We start from the raw sequence: 20,626 nt of genomic DNA, 5'->3' as shown, positions 1-20,626 counted from the left end.
AAAAAGGTTCGGGATCAAAGTCAGTAGATTTGTGGTTGGAATGATGGCGATTTCATTTTAATGTCTTACGTCTTCAAAGGAGGAAGAAACTCAATCTGGGTTCTTCTGGCGACGTGATGGGGAAGTCCGGGAAAAGCTTTAGTGAACTTATACAAAAAAATAGTGCATGTTTTAACCTGACTACTTTGAGAGCGCGGGAGTCGCAACAGGGATGCAGAGAAGACGGCGAGTAGAATCTGAGGACTAAATACACCGTCTAACGACCAGCGGAGAGGCGGGCTTTTACCGAGTGACAAAGGGGACGCCGATGATTTTCCATTCTGTGATTGAAAATGCAAGTTGCTGTCGCCTATATCAAACAATCCCCTTGAGATGTGAAGCACATGGCGTGACGTTCCACTGGCGTTCTGACGGATCCTCGCCGTCTACCTCAGGGACCTAACTCGGATGGCGATGCGTTCTCCCTCTCTGATTGGCCTGGCAGGCTCCTTGTGGCAGCGTACACACTGTTGCCATGGTTTTGGCTGGGGCTGCGCTGCAGTGTTCGTAGCTCCATCTGTCTTGGATGTCAGCTGGGTTGGAAATGCAGTGATTCTGCTCATTTCCTCAGCGGGGGGCGGGGGGGTAAGCATTCATCCTTACTGCCACTCCTCTGTACACATCATCACAATAACGGCGTCATCCTCAGACACTCAACTCGGCGAGGAGGATTGTCAGTTGGACGTGCTTCATCAATTTTGAAGGCTAAATAATGTTGGGAAAGCTGAACGGATTTGCGGAGCTCCTGCCAAAACACCCAGGTGCAGGATTGAGGAGGCAGAACAGATACATGCAGCTGGTTCTATGTACATAAATGTCATAATTAAGCTAATAAAACAAGCTGCTGTATATTCCACATCCAAGTTTCCTTACATCCACATTGAAATTCTCAATGTTTTTCCAGACTGCAGACTTTTTTCAACATCAAATTTTGAAATATGTGCATGCAATGTGTGAATAATTACCTCCGCCAAGGAGGTGATGTTTTTGGGTCTGTTTGGGTCTTATAGCAACATATATCGAGATGTTATGGACAGATTTTGATGGAATTTTCAGGAAATGTTGGGAATGTTACCAGGAACATTCTGGTGATGGTCCAGGCGAGACCCTGGATTCTGGGTCACTTAGAAATGTTTGATAAGCTTGCAGTCAATGGAGCTTCAAAATTTGTTCTTTGATATCTCGGTTGATTTTTGACCGATGTTTACAGTCATGTAAGATGGGGATCCCTATCCTACCACCTAAATGTATCCGGATTGTGGATATTATCAAAGTTTTTTGAAAAATGTGGGTGCACTTGTGTTTCGGCCTGCTGTGCATTTAATATTAGAGACAGAGATTTCTAACAAGTGTCGTCTTCGAGATGAGTCGATTCCACATCGGAGCAAGTCAACTGATTTGTCAGTGCTCCCCGAGTGCTTTTCTAGTTTAAGTTTGACTCGATCAGGAAACAGCGGGTGTGGCGTGAGGGCATCTGGCTAAAGGGTTTAGCACCGGTGGAAGCGGCCGCTGGCTATTTCTCTTGGAACCTGCCGTTAGGGTTGAGTCCAGGTCTCTTCTGTGCCTTTTGGTTTCAAACGCGTCCTGTCTTGCATCGAAATTCACACTTAAAGCCCCGGAAGAAATAGATATGGAGGCTGGAGTCAGACCAATGACCAGAACAGGAAACTGAATTGCAAAGTGGGGGGGAAAAGCAAAACAGCTACAAACATGACGAGCGAGATAATGAACAATTACTCATCCTGACATTCCGCTTCGCTTAGAGGTTTCACCTGTCACAAGCATGAAATATCTTTTGGGACTAAAGATCCTGGGCTGAATATTCTAACAAGATTATGACACTCATGGCATCTGAGTGTCATAATCCCCCCCCCCCCCCCCCCCCCGAGGCTCGTCCAAGGGATTCCTGTATCGTCAGGAGTGCCACAGCTCATAGATAGAGCTTTACCATGCTAATTATATGCTGCTGCTCACAAAGTACCAGAAGACAGAACAAGTGGCGGAGCAGAAAGAAAGGAAGGCAGCGATGGAAATGAAAATGGGATCATTATTTATATGATAGAGGAAGAGAAATGACCAGATGTATCAAATATGGCAGTTGAAAATGCTGGAAAAATAAAAATAAAAACATTGGAAGGCCAATAATGATGCTGTTTTCTATAGTTGCATCATTTCTATTCATTTCAATTCCTCTATGTCAAATGCAAATGGTTAATTAAGGCCATGCTGAAATCTATTGATGGTTAAATGTCAGCGCTTGCAGCGCACAACGTGAGTGAGGATTACAAACCCCGAGGCGTTCTGCAGTTCTTTGTCAACTCGCTGCAAAGGACATAGAAGAGAAGAGGGACGAGCGGCAACAAATATGCAAGGCTGCCGTCTAGAAAGATTTGAGTGTTGACACACTAAATCTTCCCCTTTAGGAAAACGCCATGCCTCCTTGTGAAGGCAACATGTTTGAGACGGCAGCTTGAAGAACTGAAAGTGACAGCGCTACCCACTGCGCCACTGTGTCGCCCTTGTTTCTCGTGCTTGTTTCTTAAATTTACCCTCATTATGGCTCCCAATAAAGGTAAAATTGCTGCTCTTAGTGTGGCTAAAAAGCCTAAACATACTCAAAGGAGCTCTCTTCCTCCTCTCCTCCTCCTCCTCCTCCACCACACACTTTCAATAACCAAGGTAAAGTGTACAATTATTGTGCTTTATTTTAGTATTAATGTACAACTCTGCTGTGCTTCTCAAAAATTAAGGTAATTTTTAATTCCTTTCTATATTTTTCTCCACACATAAAGCCATAAAAAAAGGTTTTAAACGAGTGTTTCCTGGGCTGGAGAACGGATTAGTGGGATTTACATTCATTTAAATGGGAAACGTTGTTTTTGTTTAAAGAGTCAAAGAACGGATTAAATACGTGAACCAAGGTTCCACTCTATTTAACTAAAAGTTAAATCCTCGTCTGCGAGGATTGCTGATGCGATGACAGGCCAACAGGTCTCCTCTGGACATGTCCAAAACCATCGAAGTCTGGTCTCTCTGATCTTATCTCCAAAAAGTCTAACCTTCACTGTCCCTCTTGTGCCTCATTTCTAATCCTATCCAACCTGGTCACTCCCAAGGAGAACCTCAGCATCTTCATCTCCACCACTTCTAGCTCCGCCTCCTGTCTTTTCCTCAGAGCCTCTGTCTCTAAGCCGTCCATCTTGCTGGCCTCACCACTGTCTTGTAGACCTTTCCCTTCATCCTACCAAAGAGCACACCTGATACTTTCCTCCCTCCGTTCCAGCCCCCCTGCACACAATTCTTCACTTCCTGTCCACATTCTCCATCGCTCTGCGCTGTTGACCCGAGGTACCTGAAGTCTTGTTCATCTCTGTCCTTATTGACTACCTGTTGCTATAGTAACCTAATATGTTAGGTATACATGACCCATCAAGCGTAACTCAATTAATCTTTTAAAGAATCTCAGCAACTGAACTCGACGTGTCTGAGCTCTGTGAAAGTCACCTTGCCGTGGTCGTTTCACTTATCCAAGCCAAAGCCGGAGGTAATCAGCTGAGTGCTTCATGCAGGGTGACATTTTTTTTTTATGTCCCATGCAGTCAGGACAACCTGGCTTTGTTGGGACGAGTCACAGGTTCTGTCACCCTTAATAAGTCTGCTGTCCACATGAAGGCAGAGAGAGCCGGCCGGCGGTCAGCTTGTGTTAACATCAAACACGGTGCAGGGACTCGCCGTGGCCATCGCGGTGACAACACAAGAGCCAAGGTGTCCCCCCCTGGGCAAGGCACGCTGTCACTCCTGTCACAGTGTTGTCCACACCTGAGCCCAAATTCATATCCTTCCCTTTCTCTTCCTTTCTTTTCTGCAGCTGTGGGAATGATTCCGAACAGCGTCGGCCTGTCGGGGGTGAAGCCGGAGCGGTGGTTGGCGTCGGCTCACTGCACGCAGCCGGTTTGAGGTGGCAGACTGAATGTCACATTGGGAGGACGGACACACACTGGGAAGCTGCACTTTGCCACTTGGCTTTTGTCTCGCTGTACCACCGTAGTGATGGCCTCAAATGCTCCAATTAGCCGAGAGATGCAAAAACAGCGTAAGCGCTTAGTCATATTTAAAATGTCAAATGGGCGTGTCTGAAACAAACGTACCCGAGCACTCGGCTTAACTGCATAAAAGAGTGTTTTCTTATTCATATTATTTTGCGCTCACTCTTCTCAACAGACCGTTTTTGTGATTGGGGTCCGTGACCCACGGCGGCTGTCATGCTGCTGTGAGCAGGATGAGGTCACATTCATAAAAACTCCTGGAATTTAAGATTAGATCAGGCCAAAGCTCGGCTCAGCGCGTTTGCAATAAGGCTTCAATTAAGTAGAAATTGGATTTGATTGATTTTGCTTTGTGTTTTGAGGTTGAAACCTCCCGCTTGACTTGCTCTTCTGATCCTGCATTTCCTTTGTCTTGCAGTGTGGGCGTGGCCGCGGGGAGAATTGGCCCGTACTCCTTGAGACACACCTGCCATTCATTTCCAGCCTTCTATTCAGACCCTGGCCTGCTAACGCTCCGGCTCCAGATGCCTTCGTGTCCTTATTTGTTCTCTCAAGTGTGTTTAGCCTGCTCTTCCGTGACCGTAAGATTTGTATATTGTAGTTTCTTGTTTGGCAGTGTTTTTCATTTTCTTTTTCTCCAACATTAAAATCAACTTTAAATCACTGATTGACATCTTTATCTGGATCTACTCCAAACGGGTCCATTTCTGGGCCTGCAGACTTCTGCCAGTGAAAACATATTAAAGTTACTCTGAAAGAGGTCGCCGTACGCCGAGGTGTGCGTACGCCGCACAGTCATGCTCAAGGACGATTCTGACTGCAGGACCGTTCCAAATAGTGGCCGTGTTCCTTTGACACAAGAGCGTAGTCGGAATCCTTCTTGCCAGCCCAACGCAGCGGAGGAAGCTGCAGGAGGGTCAAAAGTTTGTGCTTGGACGAGGACAAAATAGTCTTCTTTAAACAATTCCTGCAGTTGATGCCCGAATATTTGTCCCTGGTCTGTGGGCAGAATACGAGGAGAAGGTGCTAAAACACTGTTCAGCACAGGTGGAAAGAAACCCAACTACAATGGCATCCTGCCCAGTCACTGCTAATCACTTCCAGTCTGGTACAGCATTTCCACTCTAAAGGGTGCAAGAACATTTTCCCCACATGCTTGTCTGTCAGGCAAATCAAGACATGCCCTCCCTACTGAGTAACAGCTGGTTAATTTGATCAACGCTGCCGCAGAGCAGGCAACAAAATGATACTTGAATGGGGTTCATTAAGGGCCAAATTAGCATGCAACTTCAAAAGAATTAGCACCGTGATAGTCCCTGATCGATGCCATTCTGAGGGCAGTGACCATGAAAACCAGTGCTCTGAGAAAATAAAGAAATCTTTTTCTCAGGAAGAAAGTAAGCTTTGACCTGATAATGGAGCAGGGAGCTGAGAGGAGGTCACCATGTGTTCAATTCCTGGCCGTAATGAAAGAGCGTGCGACAGGGAATAGGGCCAATCTCAGGCTCCAAAAACAGTTTGGCGTGATTGAGGGAGAATTGGTGGTGAACGAGCTCAAGGGGAGCAGAGACAGTGGCGGGAGAATTGACGTGTTATGGGTTCACTTTGAGGCAATAACGCGTAGGAGGCGGAGCCGAAGAAAACGGCAACGCTTCATTTTCACTCCTGGGGTTGTAATTACAGGTTAATGAACTCTCTCGTCTGAGGAGAAATCTGGAAGTCCAGAGTGAAATCTGAAGGTTCACACCATGTCTGAATGGATACGACAGATTCTTCAAGTCCTTAAAATGTTGCGTTTTTAATCATTCCTGCAGCAGTAAAATTGATTACTCCTTTGTCATCAAGGTAACTGTCATGCAAATCCTTTGATTGACCCTCTTTCTACATCTGACGGTGGGAGTCTGCCGTCTGGATCCATCTACAGAGGTCGTGCACATCCTCTTTTAAAGAAGCGAGCAAATAACAACAACAACAACAAAACACCAAAGAGTGACATCAAAGTGCTCGGAGAATCTGATCTCGAGTGATGGTGAAGAGATGAAGCGGATCATTTTCGTTTTTAAATTGTTTGATGTTCTTTGAGTTTCCACAAAGCGAGAGAGAAGACGGAGCAAAGTGACCCCTGGCTTTCAGCTGCCTCTAGGCATCGTGGGTAGACACGTTCAATGTGTCTACCCACGATGGCCTCTTTCTTTTATCAACTGAGAAGATGTCAAAACAAATATGCCCCCATCTCTGCTTCCAGTTGCCGTCCAGGGGCTGCTCACATGACAAATGTTCGTGCACGAAACAGCGAAATGCTGCTTTCAGAGCTGATAAATGGCATTTCGGTAACCTGGAAGCAGTAATTTGTGAAGATGGATTCCCAGGTTGTGATATTTTTTATGTGTTGATCCGGTTCTGGAGCTGCAGACTTTAAGCGTAGTTGATTTTGAGAATTTACGCTGCCCTCTAGTGGCCCGGCATGTACATTACATCATCTGTAATCATTTACGTGGATTGTGCGCACGAGGATTGCTGACGATTCGTTGTCGCACGAATTTAGAACTTTTTTTAAATGTTATATTCTTTGCAAAACCTGAAAATGAAGCATTAACTTTACAGGATGCCGGGGCGGTACAGAGCGAGACAGAGAAGCAAACAGCAAGCTGAGATGCTGACGATGGCAGCGGAGTGCTCCTCCTCCTCCTCCTCCTCTTCCTCTGTTATCCTCACACGAGCAGGAGAATGGTAGATGGCTTTTTGAATAATTAAGCCATTAATTAACAAAGCTAACCTTTCAAAATGTAAACGATGCAGTTTATTTTATTTGGCAGTCATGTTTCATATTGTATCCCAGTATGCTAATTACCTCTAGAAAAATTGATGGAGCAATTATTTCATCATTCAACACAGAATCAATTCCAGGTTGAATCACCGGCCAAGTATCATGGCTGCGTTGAATCTGGAGAAGTGGAGATGGCCCAGGCCTAATTTGAAATCTGTTTCATCGCCCGCTGATCATGCAGGATGGCTCAGAGTCCTTCAGATCGTGTCAATCAAAAGACAAATAAGACACTTCCAGGACAGATTTCTGCAGCTGCGCAAACAAATTATTCAATCATGGCTTTGAAACAGAAAATGACACAGTCTGACTGCAGCGCGTCGCATCTCCAACGGATGATGTGGGCTGTTTACTGACCGAAAGTGACGGTTTTCGGTCAGTAAACAATGCAGCGATGTTGTGTGGAGGAATCAGAAAGTGGGAGTATCGCATGCCGACATGTAATGGATGAGTGACCATCATCGGCAGCACTTCTGTCTGCCTCCGCTGCAGTGATGTACGAGCCAGCATCAGACATCAGCTGGAAACCAAAACCAACCAGACGCTGCCCACTGGACTGATGCTGCTCTGCAACGGGAAAGAGAAGGAATACGCTTTCAAGAATATCTCGGCTCAGAAACCGCCATTACCAAACGTGTGCTTTTTTGTGAATAACTTCTAAACTAATAATGACATCAACGTGAATCCAATTGTTAAAGGTTTCTTTTCATGGTTAAGGAATCTAAAAATTGAGATAATATAAATGCAGGGCGATCAGTTTTCCTGTAAAGCACAATATAGGGGGATTGAGCTCTCCAAGTGCTTTTCTAGTTTTTTATTTTTTTTTAATCTATAGACATGCACTGTGCACATTTATGAATCTAAAACTGAACCCTCGGGCGCTGCTGTCCCCGGGTGATAAAATACCAACATGCAAATGTGCAAATTTGCTCTACTCTTTCCAGAAAAGTCCAGTTTTGGAAAAGCTAGTTCATGATCTGCACACCTTGCTGCTTGGGAACAGGCTCTGAAACTGTGGGCGCATTAACCAATACGTCAAACCCTGTAATTCAAAATTCCCTGTAATCCCATTCCTTCCTCATTCTGAAACTGCTGGTCACGGCGGGTTCCGTCTTTCAGAGCAGATGGGAGGGCGTGAACATGAAACACTGTTAGGAAAGTAGGCATTCATCCTCAACTGGACAGAATGAAGAAGAATGCAAATCTGTGTTAATGGTTAGCTGCATTTATCTATTCAAAGGAAGGTTCCCACGATTCTTCACTTCCTGTTCACATTCTCTCCATCACTCTGCGCTGTTGACCCGAGGTACCTGAAGTCCTCTATCTTCTTTACATCTATTCCTTGTGACCTCACTGTTCTGAATGCAATCATTCATTAAAAGGGTAAAAATAACAAGAACAATCATAATTGACATTACGATTCTCTTATTTCACATTCATCCTGGGTCTAAATGAACTGCAGGGCAATAATGATGCCAACCATAGCTCTGGAAAGTCAGGAAAAAAACACAGAATGACCTCAGTGTGTTTTTCCTGTATTTGCGTCATGTTTGTGCAGCATGTCAGGCTGTAGCTGGTGTAAATATGTGTGTAACTGCGAGAATGAGACTGCAAATTGCTCTTAAACGTGTGCAGCAAACATCCCAGTCTTTGCTTGAAATCATAAAGCACGGCGAGAACACACAGATATTGTATTTCCTGCATCACTGGGCGCAGACTGCGGGCTTTGAGTGAAAGGCGAATGGATTTTAAAACCCCGGCGCTGCCTGTTGGACGGTACAGTTGTAAGACAGGATTGATTTTTGTAGGAGCTTTGTTTTTCCGAGAGCGAGCTTTTCTTTGCAACCATCTATGTGTGACTCCAATAAGACCACATGCGGCTAAAAGATTCCAGCTTTGTACGTCACTTCCAGTTAACTGTTGGATGTCCTGGGGGGGGAGGCTGCTGCACTAATTTGCAGCAGGGGATTATGGGTATTAAAAGCATTTCTCGCAAAAGAAGCAAATCAAGCGGATGAATTCACCGGAAGATCAATCATGGGAAAATCTCAGCAAGAAAGTTTTTTAAATCTCATCCCTGGTGAGAAAACAAAACACAGATGACATTCATAATAGCAGCTTAAAAAGTAGGATGGAGAGAAAGAGAATGTTAGCTACAATGCTGGAAAGAAGATTATCCTTTAATTTAAGGGCGGCGACGGAAGCTTCCACGAGGGACCGGGATCTCCGAATCAAAAAAGACGCTGCAACAGAAACGGACTTTGAAGAGATGAAAAGGGAAAAGACAAACAGAGCGAGGGCACAATTTGCCCTCCTCGGTTCATCAGACAAGGGGGATGGATTGCGTTTTGATTGGCGCCGTACCGTCCGTTATCTTCCAATGCCTGCAGAGGCACAGAACAGCGAGGGATCAGGAGAAAGAACTCCGTCACCCAACACTAAGATGCATGAAGTCCCCAAACCCAAGGCGTGCTGGGGACGCAGATTGTCCCTGCATGCTGTTTGCGTTGCCTCAGATACACGGTGAAGCGTAAGGATACCTCAGGTGTAGCTTGTGAGCCGACTTCCTTTATCTCAGAGCAATCTTACTTTGTGTGCAGCTTGGAAGGCCGTCACTCCAGCGGCATACAAAGGGAGGGGGACGGAGAGAAGCCGTGCATTCATCCGGCAGGCCGACCAAGATAGGGACACTACAGCTGATGAATGAAAAGGCAAAATAATACGTTGGCTCAAATTCGCCAAGGTCCAAGAGTTAAATTTAATGAAATCAAACTCAATGCCCTGCAACCACAATTTACAGAGCAGACCGTCCTTATGAAAAAACATTCTGGAGGGTCTGGATTTTTACTTCAGTCGCGAAATAAAAATAAATTATTATTGAAATTGCAAACATTAATAGGAACCCATAAATATGCCTGATCACAATCCACGCATCATTTTAAAAGATATTAAAGTCAATATTGGAAAACCAAATCCTGGATTCAGCCCGGATTCAATGATTTCTACCGTCGGACAAACCGGCAGACGAGCAGAGCAGGAGTCGGAGGTAAGGAGGGAACGAGGGAACGAGTGGGAGGCAAACACGGAATTTGAGCAAATCCAAGTTAATATTGCAAAGCAGGGGAGCAACTTTGAAGCAAACTCAATATTATTATTTTCCACGAGAGGAGAAATCACCCCCCGTCTCTCAAGCAGCCTGTCTGGACACGTCCTCCTGATTGACGTCCGAGGAGCTGTGAGACGGGGTTTAAATTACCCACGGAGCGAGCAAAAGGAGGCGCAATGGCGCCACGATGGCCGATTCAACGTTAGAAACGGTTTCGTGTTCGTGAGGAGGAGCCAGCGGCAACCGGATGAACGTTATTCCCTCATCATTGGTTCTGAATCTCTGTTAAGAGGCACCGCGTTGTGTTACGCTGAATGCAAAGAGGCCGATCAATTACTTTTCTTTTCAATTTTTCTTTTTTTATGTGCACATGGCTGTAGGCTTTACATGCACTCACTTGCTCCCGATGAGTCGCTGGAGATCCTCCCCCTCCTGGGAAGAAGCGAGGACCATAAATGATTGCATTTCCCGACGCCGCAGTTTCACTCATTGTTTATCATCTAATTGATTACTTCAAACAGGCTTCGTCGCTCATCCTTCAATTAATGCGCTGCTTTTTTATGTGTTTAATTAATGGAAGATTCAGCTTCATGAAAAACACACTCAATTACAAACTGGAATTGAAAGTCGCGGCAGCTTGTGCCGCATCGCTACGCCGGGGACATTAATCAGGACAAAATGGAATTCAATAAGACTGACGTAGACTTCTGGACCAAATTGGACTATTTTTCATATTGTTGTCGCGCTGCTTAAATAACAGCAACGCAGCTCAAGTTTTCCTTCAGGGTCTCCCCAGACACTCATTTATTTATGGCAGCCGGCCACAGAATCAACATCGGCCACCGCAAACAGCCCAACCTCATCTTCCTCACATTAACACATGATGTGTTTCCATGGTTTCCACCAGTAAAATAAGCCCCCCCCCCCGCCCCCACCCCCCGCTGGGCCTAAGCATCTGGAATGTTGGAAAAATACATTCTGAAAATCGTGAGTGAATGTGATGCTGATGGAATGAACATTGTGAGGGATGTGCAGCACCTGGACAACCAACATGCATGCATGTTTCCATCAGACCATTTTCCTGCTGCTTTCCTGGAGCCTATCCCAGGTTGCAATGGGCGAGAGACGGGGTACACCTTGGATACACCCATTTAATATGTGAAATAAAATTAGATAACATATAATAAATAAATTTCCCCACGCTTATCCAGCTCTTACCAGAATCTGAGAGTCGAAATGTTTTCAAATTCCAAACAGAAGTCAACTCAATTCACATTAATTTCTGTAGCGCCGGACCAGAACAGGAAGTCATCTCAAGGCACTTTGCAGGTGTAGCGAGGAAAGACAGAACAAGAGCAAGCACTTTGGAGACGGAGGCAAGGAAAAACTTCAATTTAACAGGCAGAAACCTTGGACAGAAGGGGCGGCCATCTGTCTGGACTGGTTGGTTTGAGCAAGAGAAAGAGAGAGAGAGCGTTAGAAGGACAGAGAGACAATGACTGAGAGGGAGAGACAAGGACAGGTAGGAGGAGAGAGACAATGACTGAGAGGGAGAGACAAGGACAGGTAGGAGGAGAGTGATAGCGAGACAGAGAGAGCAGCAGCAGACAAGAGCATAATGTGTTTACACCACATCCAGTGATGTGCAACCTACCGGCTGCAGCGTGGCGCGTCGTATTCGCTGTACCGCACCTTTCATATTCGGTGAAGAGCTGTTGCTTTGTATACAGCACAGGTACACACACAAACACACACACACACACACACACACACACACAGATGTGAACACTCACACCGGCACATGTTTTCCTTTCTCTGGCTCGTGTTCAGCGAGGCTGTCGCCCAAACTGATTCCATGGGGCTTTTTTTTTTAGCATAGAAATTGGTTACGGCCCAACACCATCTGATTTATTATATATTTTTTTTAGACCTCCTGGCAGTCGGAACATTTAGGAAAAGAAAACAAATCAGTTCAAATTTCCATGTTTCTTTTTCCTTTTAGCTTCAAAAAAAAAAAAAGCAAAACTAAAACCACCCTTACTTATATTATAATGATCTGTAAATAGCTGATCAACTCCGACTCTGTATATTAAAGCATAATCTGGAAGTCGGCGTGTGTTTTTCGCCACAGTCCAATAAACAAAAGCCTAATTTAATCCTAAGAGTTCTAACTTCTTCCTCCTGCATCTTAACGCTGCTAAACTGCATGATATGAATACAATCCATCAGCCCCTCCAGAGACGGATAAGCCACCGGTCGCACAACGCACACGCAAACGAGCACACTCACACAAACTCTATTTCCAGGAAGATATCGATCGAGGCCGAAGCCGCGGGGATCGATTCCTTCGCTGTAACAGCCAGCTCATTGGCCACTTACATCGCGCTGTGTTATGTATAATGACGGTGCTTTTTTTTTTTCACCAAATCAAATTATTGTGTCCTCAAGCGCTAAAACATCCGAACAGAATCTTTGCCTTTTCCGAGCTATAAAAACTTGTTTTATTCTACATATCAGGGTTTTTTTTGAGTTTGTATTAACTCCTTGGATTTCGTTGAAATGTCTTCTCAACCTCAGAGGAACTAAAAGTCTCTTCCGCTGCTTTACGAGCTGATGGACAGCGAGGAGCACTGAAGCTGAGTGAAACGGCCCGGACGCCACACCGCTAACGTCTTTATGAACAGCCTAATGATCCCTAGTATTTGATTTGTTTGGCTCATGTCACATCCGTTAATGACTTGCACGACCTGTGAAGAAGAGCACCCGTTAGTCATCAGCTTCTTAACAGGGCTCCCTTTGGAACTGCGTCAAAGCCTTCCCAGGCCGAGTCCAATTACTCCAGCAAGGATGCAATAATATACAGCTTTAAAACAAAACTAAGGCTAATTGAAGAGTTTTTATAGAGGGGCAACAATCGACTAATGAAGAGAAGAGATGATGGGGATGCGTTCAAGAGCAACCCTTTACAGAAACGCTCCCCGTGCCTGTCTTACAGCATAAAAACACTACTGTGTTGTTAATCATGTAATAATTCAATCAGCCGCAGAAATACGTCCCGAGAAGATCAGCTCGGCTGCATCTCTGCCAGACGAGCTGCTTGTTGCAGAGTGACAGATTTATTCAGCGAGTGAGTTGCTATTAACAAACTGCATCAAGACCCGAACAGCTATTACATGAGCCGCAGGCGTTGATGCGAATGATATTTGAACAAGCTTTATAATGCAGGACGGGTGAACCGCCGAGTGACGACGGGATGTTCTCATCTGGAGACTCTTGATTTTGTACTAAAACCGAAATGTCCAAGAGCGCAGAGGAGAAAAGTTCATTTAGCTCAGCACAAATGGGATTGGAAGTTTGTCCGTGGAGCAGAATGAGAGTTTGGGATTGGGAGCTTTGCCCGATGGGGGGGGGGGGGGGCACGGCAGGTTACAGCATGATCATTATCCGTTCTCACCTGGAAAAATTCCATTTCCTCGAAGACCAGATTTAGTTTTTGTTTTTTTTGCTTTGCAAGGCCGTAAAAAGAGAAGCCGTAATTAGTTCATGTATTTCGAGAAGCATGACTTATTATAACTTGCACAGACATGTCTAATCCTGCACGTCATGAAACCTGTGACTGATTAATTAATACGGAGTACAGCCCGGTCGTGTCGGATCCTGCAGCACAGCCATGACGGCGGTTCTACTCCGGCGGTTTCTGTGCAAAGGCTGAGCCTAAACTGCATTTATTTAGAACGTATTAGCTATGCTAACCATTTATTTTCTCTTTTGTGCGGCACGTTTCTTCTACATATTTCTAACCATCAGACACGCAGCCATCCCTCGCTACATCGCGGTCCACCTTCCACGGATTTTCCGCTATAGATCGAGGGATTCTGCGGCATGCATAAATTCTTTTGAACATTTCCATTATTTTCTTTACTTTACTATTGATAACATAAGCATTTTCTAGCCTAAGAAAAATAAAACAGTAAAAAGAAAGTTGCAAAAAAGAAATGGTTAAAAAAAAATGCATGCATAGTGAAGATGCCTCTGCAGATGCAGCTGCAGCTGAGGCATATTGTGAACAGCGACTAATCAAGGAATGCGGTTATGTTCCAGAGCAAGTTTCCAACATGGATGAGACGAGGTTATTCTGGAAGAGAATACCATCTCGCACTTTTCTGTTTAAAGGAACACGGAAAAAGGCCGTGTTACCCTCGTCATGTGTGGGAAGGCTGCGGCCATTGTGTTCAAAGTGTTTAAGAGCATAAGAAATATGCGCTACTGTTACTGTATTAGAATACTAAAGTGTACGTAGGCATGTGGGAAAGGGTACTCCAGTAGAGGGTGGGTTGATAGCAGTGCGAGGAGGGTTCATAAATGCAAAAATACACTTAAAATAAGTAAAATAAATATAAGTGGGAGCCAGGGTGAGGTGAGGGTGAGGCGTCAGAAGAGGTGCCTCACCCTTCAACTGGAATATATATCCTTTTCTGGCTCGAAAAGACGGCTGAAAGAACAATCCTCTCCTAATTCTGATGAAAATCAGTTTCAGCCGAATCAGTGAGGCTCAGATTTATTCAATTCCAGGGCTCGGCATCGGCGACTTTGCATGTTACAGTTTTTCTGTCGCCACAACGTCGCCCACAAATCCAAACTCGTTTAGCGGAGGTGGCTGATCTGGTTCGGATGCAAAGTGAAAGGTTCGATGTCTAATTAAGGAAGAGCACTCAACTCCAGGTTGAATATGCCAATGTTCGGTTGAATCTATGAAAATTAGACGGTGCTTGTTGCGCTGTCGCATGTTGGCGGTATAAAATCCACTAAATGGCTGCCAGCGAATCAGGACACAAGTCTCTCTGGCATCTCTCTGGCATGGGCAAGAAAGACATTCAGCAGAGGGTCTAATAATGAACATAAACACATATTAACATAAAATCACAATGGCCCATTTGCGTCTGAGGAAAAACAACACGAGACGTAAACGTTTGCCGCAATGCTGAAAGAACGAGAAAATGCGACATGCAGAGAAGCAGATCGTTCTCATCTCCCTGCTGCCCAACAAGATGTGATTGAGTCTCACACATTATCAGCTGCTATGAATATCAATTTGCTGAGAGGCCTCTCGTCAAGCGTGCGAGTAAAGGTCAAATCATTGCAGTCTGAGAACCAACGTTGCCCCCCCCCCCGTTAATGCACGACGCCACTCGCTGTAAACTAACGGGACCAGCGATTTCCCCCTTGGCGTGGCTTAATGATGAGGCGACGGAGAAAAGAACCACTAAGATAGAGATCAGTGTCAAAGCTGCAGCCGTTCGTCCCTCCCGGAGACAAAGCAGAGGAGGCATATAAAAAACAACAACAGTTACAGGCACTAATACGAATGACTGGCACAAAATGTCAAGTGTTTCTTTCAGCCAACGGAGAAACGCAGCAGCGGTTCAGTTCAGAAAACATCAACTCTGTTGTATCCGAAGGTTTATTTTTAGATTCCTCCGACCTTTATTTGTTGATGAGATTTTGCCGAGACTTTGAGGTTCGTGGAGGTTCAGGAATATCTGCCCCGCCCGTCTCTCCAGAGCATCTCTGTATCTTCATCCCCCGTTCCCTCTCTGCCGCTGCCTTTTTCTTTCTTCTCCTTCGGCGTCCCTCCCCGGCTATTTGCCTTCCTGCAATGAGCGGCTTGGCGGAGGTCTGCACTCTCTCCGAGTGCTTTTCCAGTTTATTCGGTTTTAGTGGGTAAGAATTTCAGATTTTAAATAATTTGCAGAGTAAATTTCTCCATTAAATCCATGGCAAAAGTTGCTCCCACTATATGAAGTACCCAAGAACTAAATATTAATCTCTGCTTCTCGAGATAGGAGTCAGTGTCAGGCTGTTTATATGCATAAATAAAACATGTGCACCCCTCCTGTCTGTTACATTCAAGCGGGGACGACATCTGTCCATCATCACCTGCCGCTGGATTCCTGCTAACACCTCTTAACTCCAGGAGAACTGCAGTTGTAAACCCGCTGAGGCAGAGAGTGGAATATATTCAGAATCGTACCTCGCTGATGGGTTGTCACCGGGCACACAAACCGGCACTCGCTACCTGGGAGCTCTCCCACCACTACAGGATCCAGTAAATCCCGTCTCGCTTCAACTGCCTGCTGAGCGCCGCTGCCCCGTATTATTAAAGTTGTTGGACTAAATAACTGTTTTCAAGGCCAAGCTACATGCTGATGGACGCTTGTGCAAAAGGGGCGTCTTTGACAGTGATTTCTTTCTAGAGAACCGAGGAGGTGGAGCAGCTGCTGAAAAGCATTTCATTCTATTTTCTATACTCCTACTCCCCATTTGCACCTCCACCACCTCCCCGTATCACCCTCTTCTCTGATCGGTATATGAACACACTTTTTCATCTTCCTCCCATCTTCTAAATCACCCTTCTCTCGCTTTTGTTTTTCTTTACTTTGGAGATAAAGGGTTGAGCGATTCTGATTGGTCTGTTTCCAACTTGCAAATCCACTCTTGCGTCTTGCAGATGAACACGTGCCTTTCTTCCGCTTTGCTGAAAAACGTTTATTGCGTGGGTATACGACATTTTATGATGTCCAATCTCCTGGATGGGGTTGGGGTGGACCAATAAAGAGAAACAACACTGGAGCACCACGAGTCTGTTTATCCGGTTGGGGGGCCAGTAAACATGCGTTGCCATGCAAAAGCAAGCAAAACGTCCGTGTTTGTTTCATCACGTTGAAATCCCAAAAAGAAAATAAAACTGTTAAAGCAGAGCAAATGATCAACATAAAAGCAAATCTAACACCTGCTCTGTAGTTTGTAATTTTTGGGCTGTGAAAGGACGTGATGGTGAATAATGAAAAGGTGTCAAAACTGGTTTAAAGGAGACGTTTGCATCTGGAACCGTTTTTACATAAAGACCGGCCTCGAGAAAACACACCTAAACACACACACACACACACACAGGGGCAAAAACAACAGGAGGCTATTAACGGTTGGGTGTCGCTCCTGTTCCGCTCCCAGCACTCCGTCGGCAAACTGCATCCCGCGAGGAGCCGTAATCATCACCTGCTCCCAAGCAATCATTTATGCTGGCATCAGCTGCCCAATGTGTGCCAGTCCAAGTGCAGCCACAATCCGGTAATAGTCACTGTATCTGTGTCACACACTGGATCTTGAGTGATTTAAGACTCGGCAGCAGCAACAGACCTTCAATCTGTCGGTTTTATCATTCGGATGATGCGGCAGACTCTTAAAACAGGCCCTAATGGGGGGGGGGGGGGGGGGGGTACAGAAGAAGGGAAATCTGGCTTCTTAGGACCCTTAACAGAAAGTGAGTTGTGTGATGTATGAATACTTACAGCGGGGTAAGGGCTATTGATATGTCCGTCAGGAAAGAGAATTGGGGTGCTCTATCTCAAAAAAAAAAAAGATTACATGCATAAGAAAGAAGTAAAGAAAGGAAGCGAGGAAGGAGAGCAGCAGAAGAAAAGTAAATGAACAACAAAGATGGGCGTCCATTGAGACCAAAATAGCTTGAGTGCTGAAAGGATGAAATGGTTCAGGGTTCGTCTTTATTCTTTGAGCTCTGTGCTGCTTTGGATATCATTGATTATCACATTGAAAGGATGAAAGGAATCAGAAGACGCCCCCCCCCCATATTGTTGGCAGGATTTGAACCTGAGTGGGGAGACCCAAATGGATTTCTAGTCCTGCAACCACTCGGCCACAACAACTCGATAAGGACTGCCCAGAGCAGATTCCCGTTTATCAGTTTTTGAATAAGCAAATGATGAATCAAAGGTTGGTGACGGCATTCCACAAGGTTCAGTGCTTGAACACATACAATTTGTCTTATACAGGCATGGACATAAAGCTGACAAAACAGTGCAACTACAGAACATGGGGGGGGGGGGGCGTGACTTCCCCCCCCCCCCCTTCCTAGAGGTTTCTAGAGGCAGATCCTCATTACGGCGACAGGACAGGCCGTCCCTCCTGTGCCTTCACAATGCAGCAATAAAGAACTGGACAGATCGTGCTTGGGCGGAAATGGCTTTTTAAAACTCAAGTTACCCAGCCAAGGTTTGCAGACCACACACACACACACACACACTAACTTGCATTCCAAGGCCAGGCGTCACACATGAAATTTCACTGCTGTCAATCATAATACGGGCCTTTACACAAAGTAGCAGGGCTGCTTCACTGGCTCAACTTCTTGAAGGACACAAGTTCTTCATGCAGAAAAAGTCATTCTCATTATCCCCTACCTCTTAAATTTAACCAAATGACCTTTCAGTTCTGGCTGTTTTCCACGCCGACCCTGTCATATTTCATCATGGAAGGTGAGCAAATTTGACCCAACAGATAATTACAGCTTGTTTATTTTTAGATTTGGCTGTTTAACTGTGATGAGATGGAGCATGTATAAGTTATGCTGGGACATCAAACAGAAAAATAGATTTCATGCCGCAGTTTTGAAGTGTTTTATCTGTTTCCTAAATTGCGTAATCTGCAAGCGTTCATTCACAATCGGAAAAAAAAAACGCACGTACTTGAATGTAGCACGGAAAGGGCGAGTTACTTGATATATTGGTTTTGGTGATACCATATTTTCTTCTGTTTTTCTAAATCAGGACAAGTAAAGGGACCTGGAACCAGGATAAAGACAAACCGCTTGAAAAGACGGGCTCCATGAAAACATCGCTGTTCAAAAGGTGGAACACTCAAACACGCCGCCATTTACACGGCTGTCAGAACAAGACCTTCTCGCATGACTACACGTAAACATTAAGAGATAATACTACTAGGATTAGATTTATTTTCCAGTGAAAACAATTCCAAGTCCGTGAGAAGCTGGTTTTATGTTTACATGTAAAAACCACAACCGTGATGCCAGGCGGAGACGTAAGCAAATGCATGTCAAAGTGAGACTGCAGGGCTGATCGGGGGACAAAGGAAGCAGATCTGACGACGTGCAGACGTATATTAGACATCCATTCATCTTACCTCCTCCCCTGTCAGGTAGAACGCCGACAGCAACCCGCCGACGTAGCGGATGTTCACCTCGAAGAGCGACGCCTCGCCGTTCTGTGAACCAAAAAGAGAGATCAAAGTGTCAAATGTCCGATTCTGCCAAGGACTCGGAGAGCGCTTAAGCCGAGCAGCGATCTTTACAGGAACTCATCAGCCACTGCAGTTATAACAGGGCAATTAACTGTTTATTACTTAGGTTGTGGGTTTTTCAATGTTAATGCTGCCTTTAGCCTGCATGCATTGAGGTTCAATTTATTGTTCAAGGACACATCGAGAAGTAGACTGTGTATGTGTGTGTGTGTGGGGGGGGGGGGGGGAATGGAAGAACAATACCAAGGGGAAGGGTGGAGGGCCGTGATTAAACACGGGCATGAAAAGTGTACAAGAAACAGCAAACTGTCTTCATGTCTCGATGGACCGAATGGCCTCACAGAAAACCAGCGGGTCCATCGCCGCCTTCCTCCAGCTGAAAGCTTCCCGGCCCTCCTGCAGTTACAGCAGCGTCGGCGTAAGGACCCAGATGTGCCTAATAATAACTTACACCTTTGATTAGACCAGCGGAGCGCACTGAACAAACCCTCTGCCCAATAAGACGCTGCACTGTGTTGCTCTGATTGAACAGCTGCCACCTCTCAGCCGGCGAAGGCTTTAAGATGCTGCGACACAGGGACATTAAGACCCAACATCTGATTGACCTAACCCTAACCCAACAACTGGGTTAGGGTTAGGTCAAGCTAACCGAAACAACTTCCCCAGACCTTTAATCTGATGTCACACAAAGACAATTCTGCAATGAATCACCATGACAACAGCAAAAGATGATGTGACAGAACATCTCATGACTGACTCATTAATTAAACGTATTATCCCCCATTAGGAAGCTGGTGTATAATCATAAATCTGTGACAAGAAAGACGACAGAACAATAATAACATCGTGATTAAGTACCGACATTAAAACATTGGTCTCATTATTATTATTATTATTATCATTATTATTATTATTATTATTATCCACTCTGGCAGCTGTAGCTCAGAGGGATGACAATAATATAATATTTATGATCAAAATAAGTATTCAGTCATAAATGCCTCTCCTAATGGGAGGAGGATCAATTTATAATGAATGAAAATTGCTGATTAGCTCCATATTAATAATTTAGTCTACAGAATGTCATAAACCTGTAAAACGTGCTCTTCAGATTTCCCCACAGTGAAGTCTACAATCACAAAAATCCCATGGTGCTGGAAATGGCTTTGAAAAACATGCATGTTATTAATGGAAATATCACTGTAATTTTTTTAATTATGGAATTACAGTGCAAAAAAATTATATAATAACTAAATTCTTCTTGTTCCTTGTTGGAGTTAGCTACATGCAATGCTGTCTGTGTTTGAGTCGATTCACCAGACATGGCAACCGCCATCATTCTCAGCCCGCGTTTGCTTGGGACACGATCCTGTTTGGCATGGCTGCCGGGCCGCTGCGTGCCAAGAAGCTGACTAGACTGTTGCCCAGTGGTATGTCCAGCTCAGACACTAATGTAATGATTTAACTCCACTAAAGAGGCATCATTGTCAGGGGCAGATG

At 45.0% G+C, this 20,626-nt stretch overlaps 1 protein-coding gene across 1 annotated transcript in view; it reads right to left on the bottom strand.

The window, feature by feature from the left end:
- Nucleotides 1-20,626, bottom strand: part of LOC137911401 (mannosyl-oligosaccharide 1,2-alpha-mannosidase IA) — a 95,535-nt gene that overhangs the window by 20,356 nt on the left and 54,553 nt on the right. Inside the window, exon 4 of the mRNA XM_068755773.1 lies at nucleotides 19,010-19,090. Coding sequence (XP_068611874.1) covers nucleotides 19,010-19,090 — 81 coding nt within the window. The remainder of the gene's footprint in view (nucleotides 1-19,009; nucleotides 19,091-20,626) is intronic.

The sequence above is a fragment of the Brachionichthys hirsutus genome, chromosome 3 (assembly GCF_040956055.1).
Source record: "Brachionichthys hirsutus isolate HB-005 chromosome 3, CSIRO-AGI_Bhir_v1, whole genome shotgun sequence".
Classification (NCBI taxonomy): domain Eukaryota; kingdom Metazoa; phylum Chordata; class Actinopteri; order Lophiiformes; family Brachionichthyidae; genus Brachionichthys; species Brachionichthys hirsutus.
This window is presented reverse-complemented; position numbering and strand designations above follow the sequence as displayed.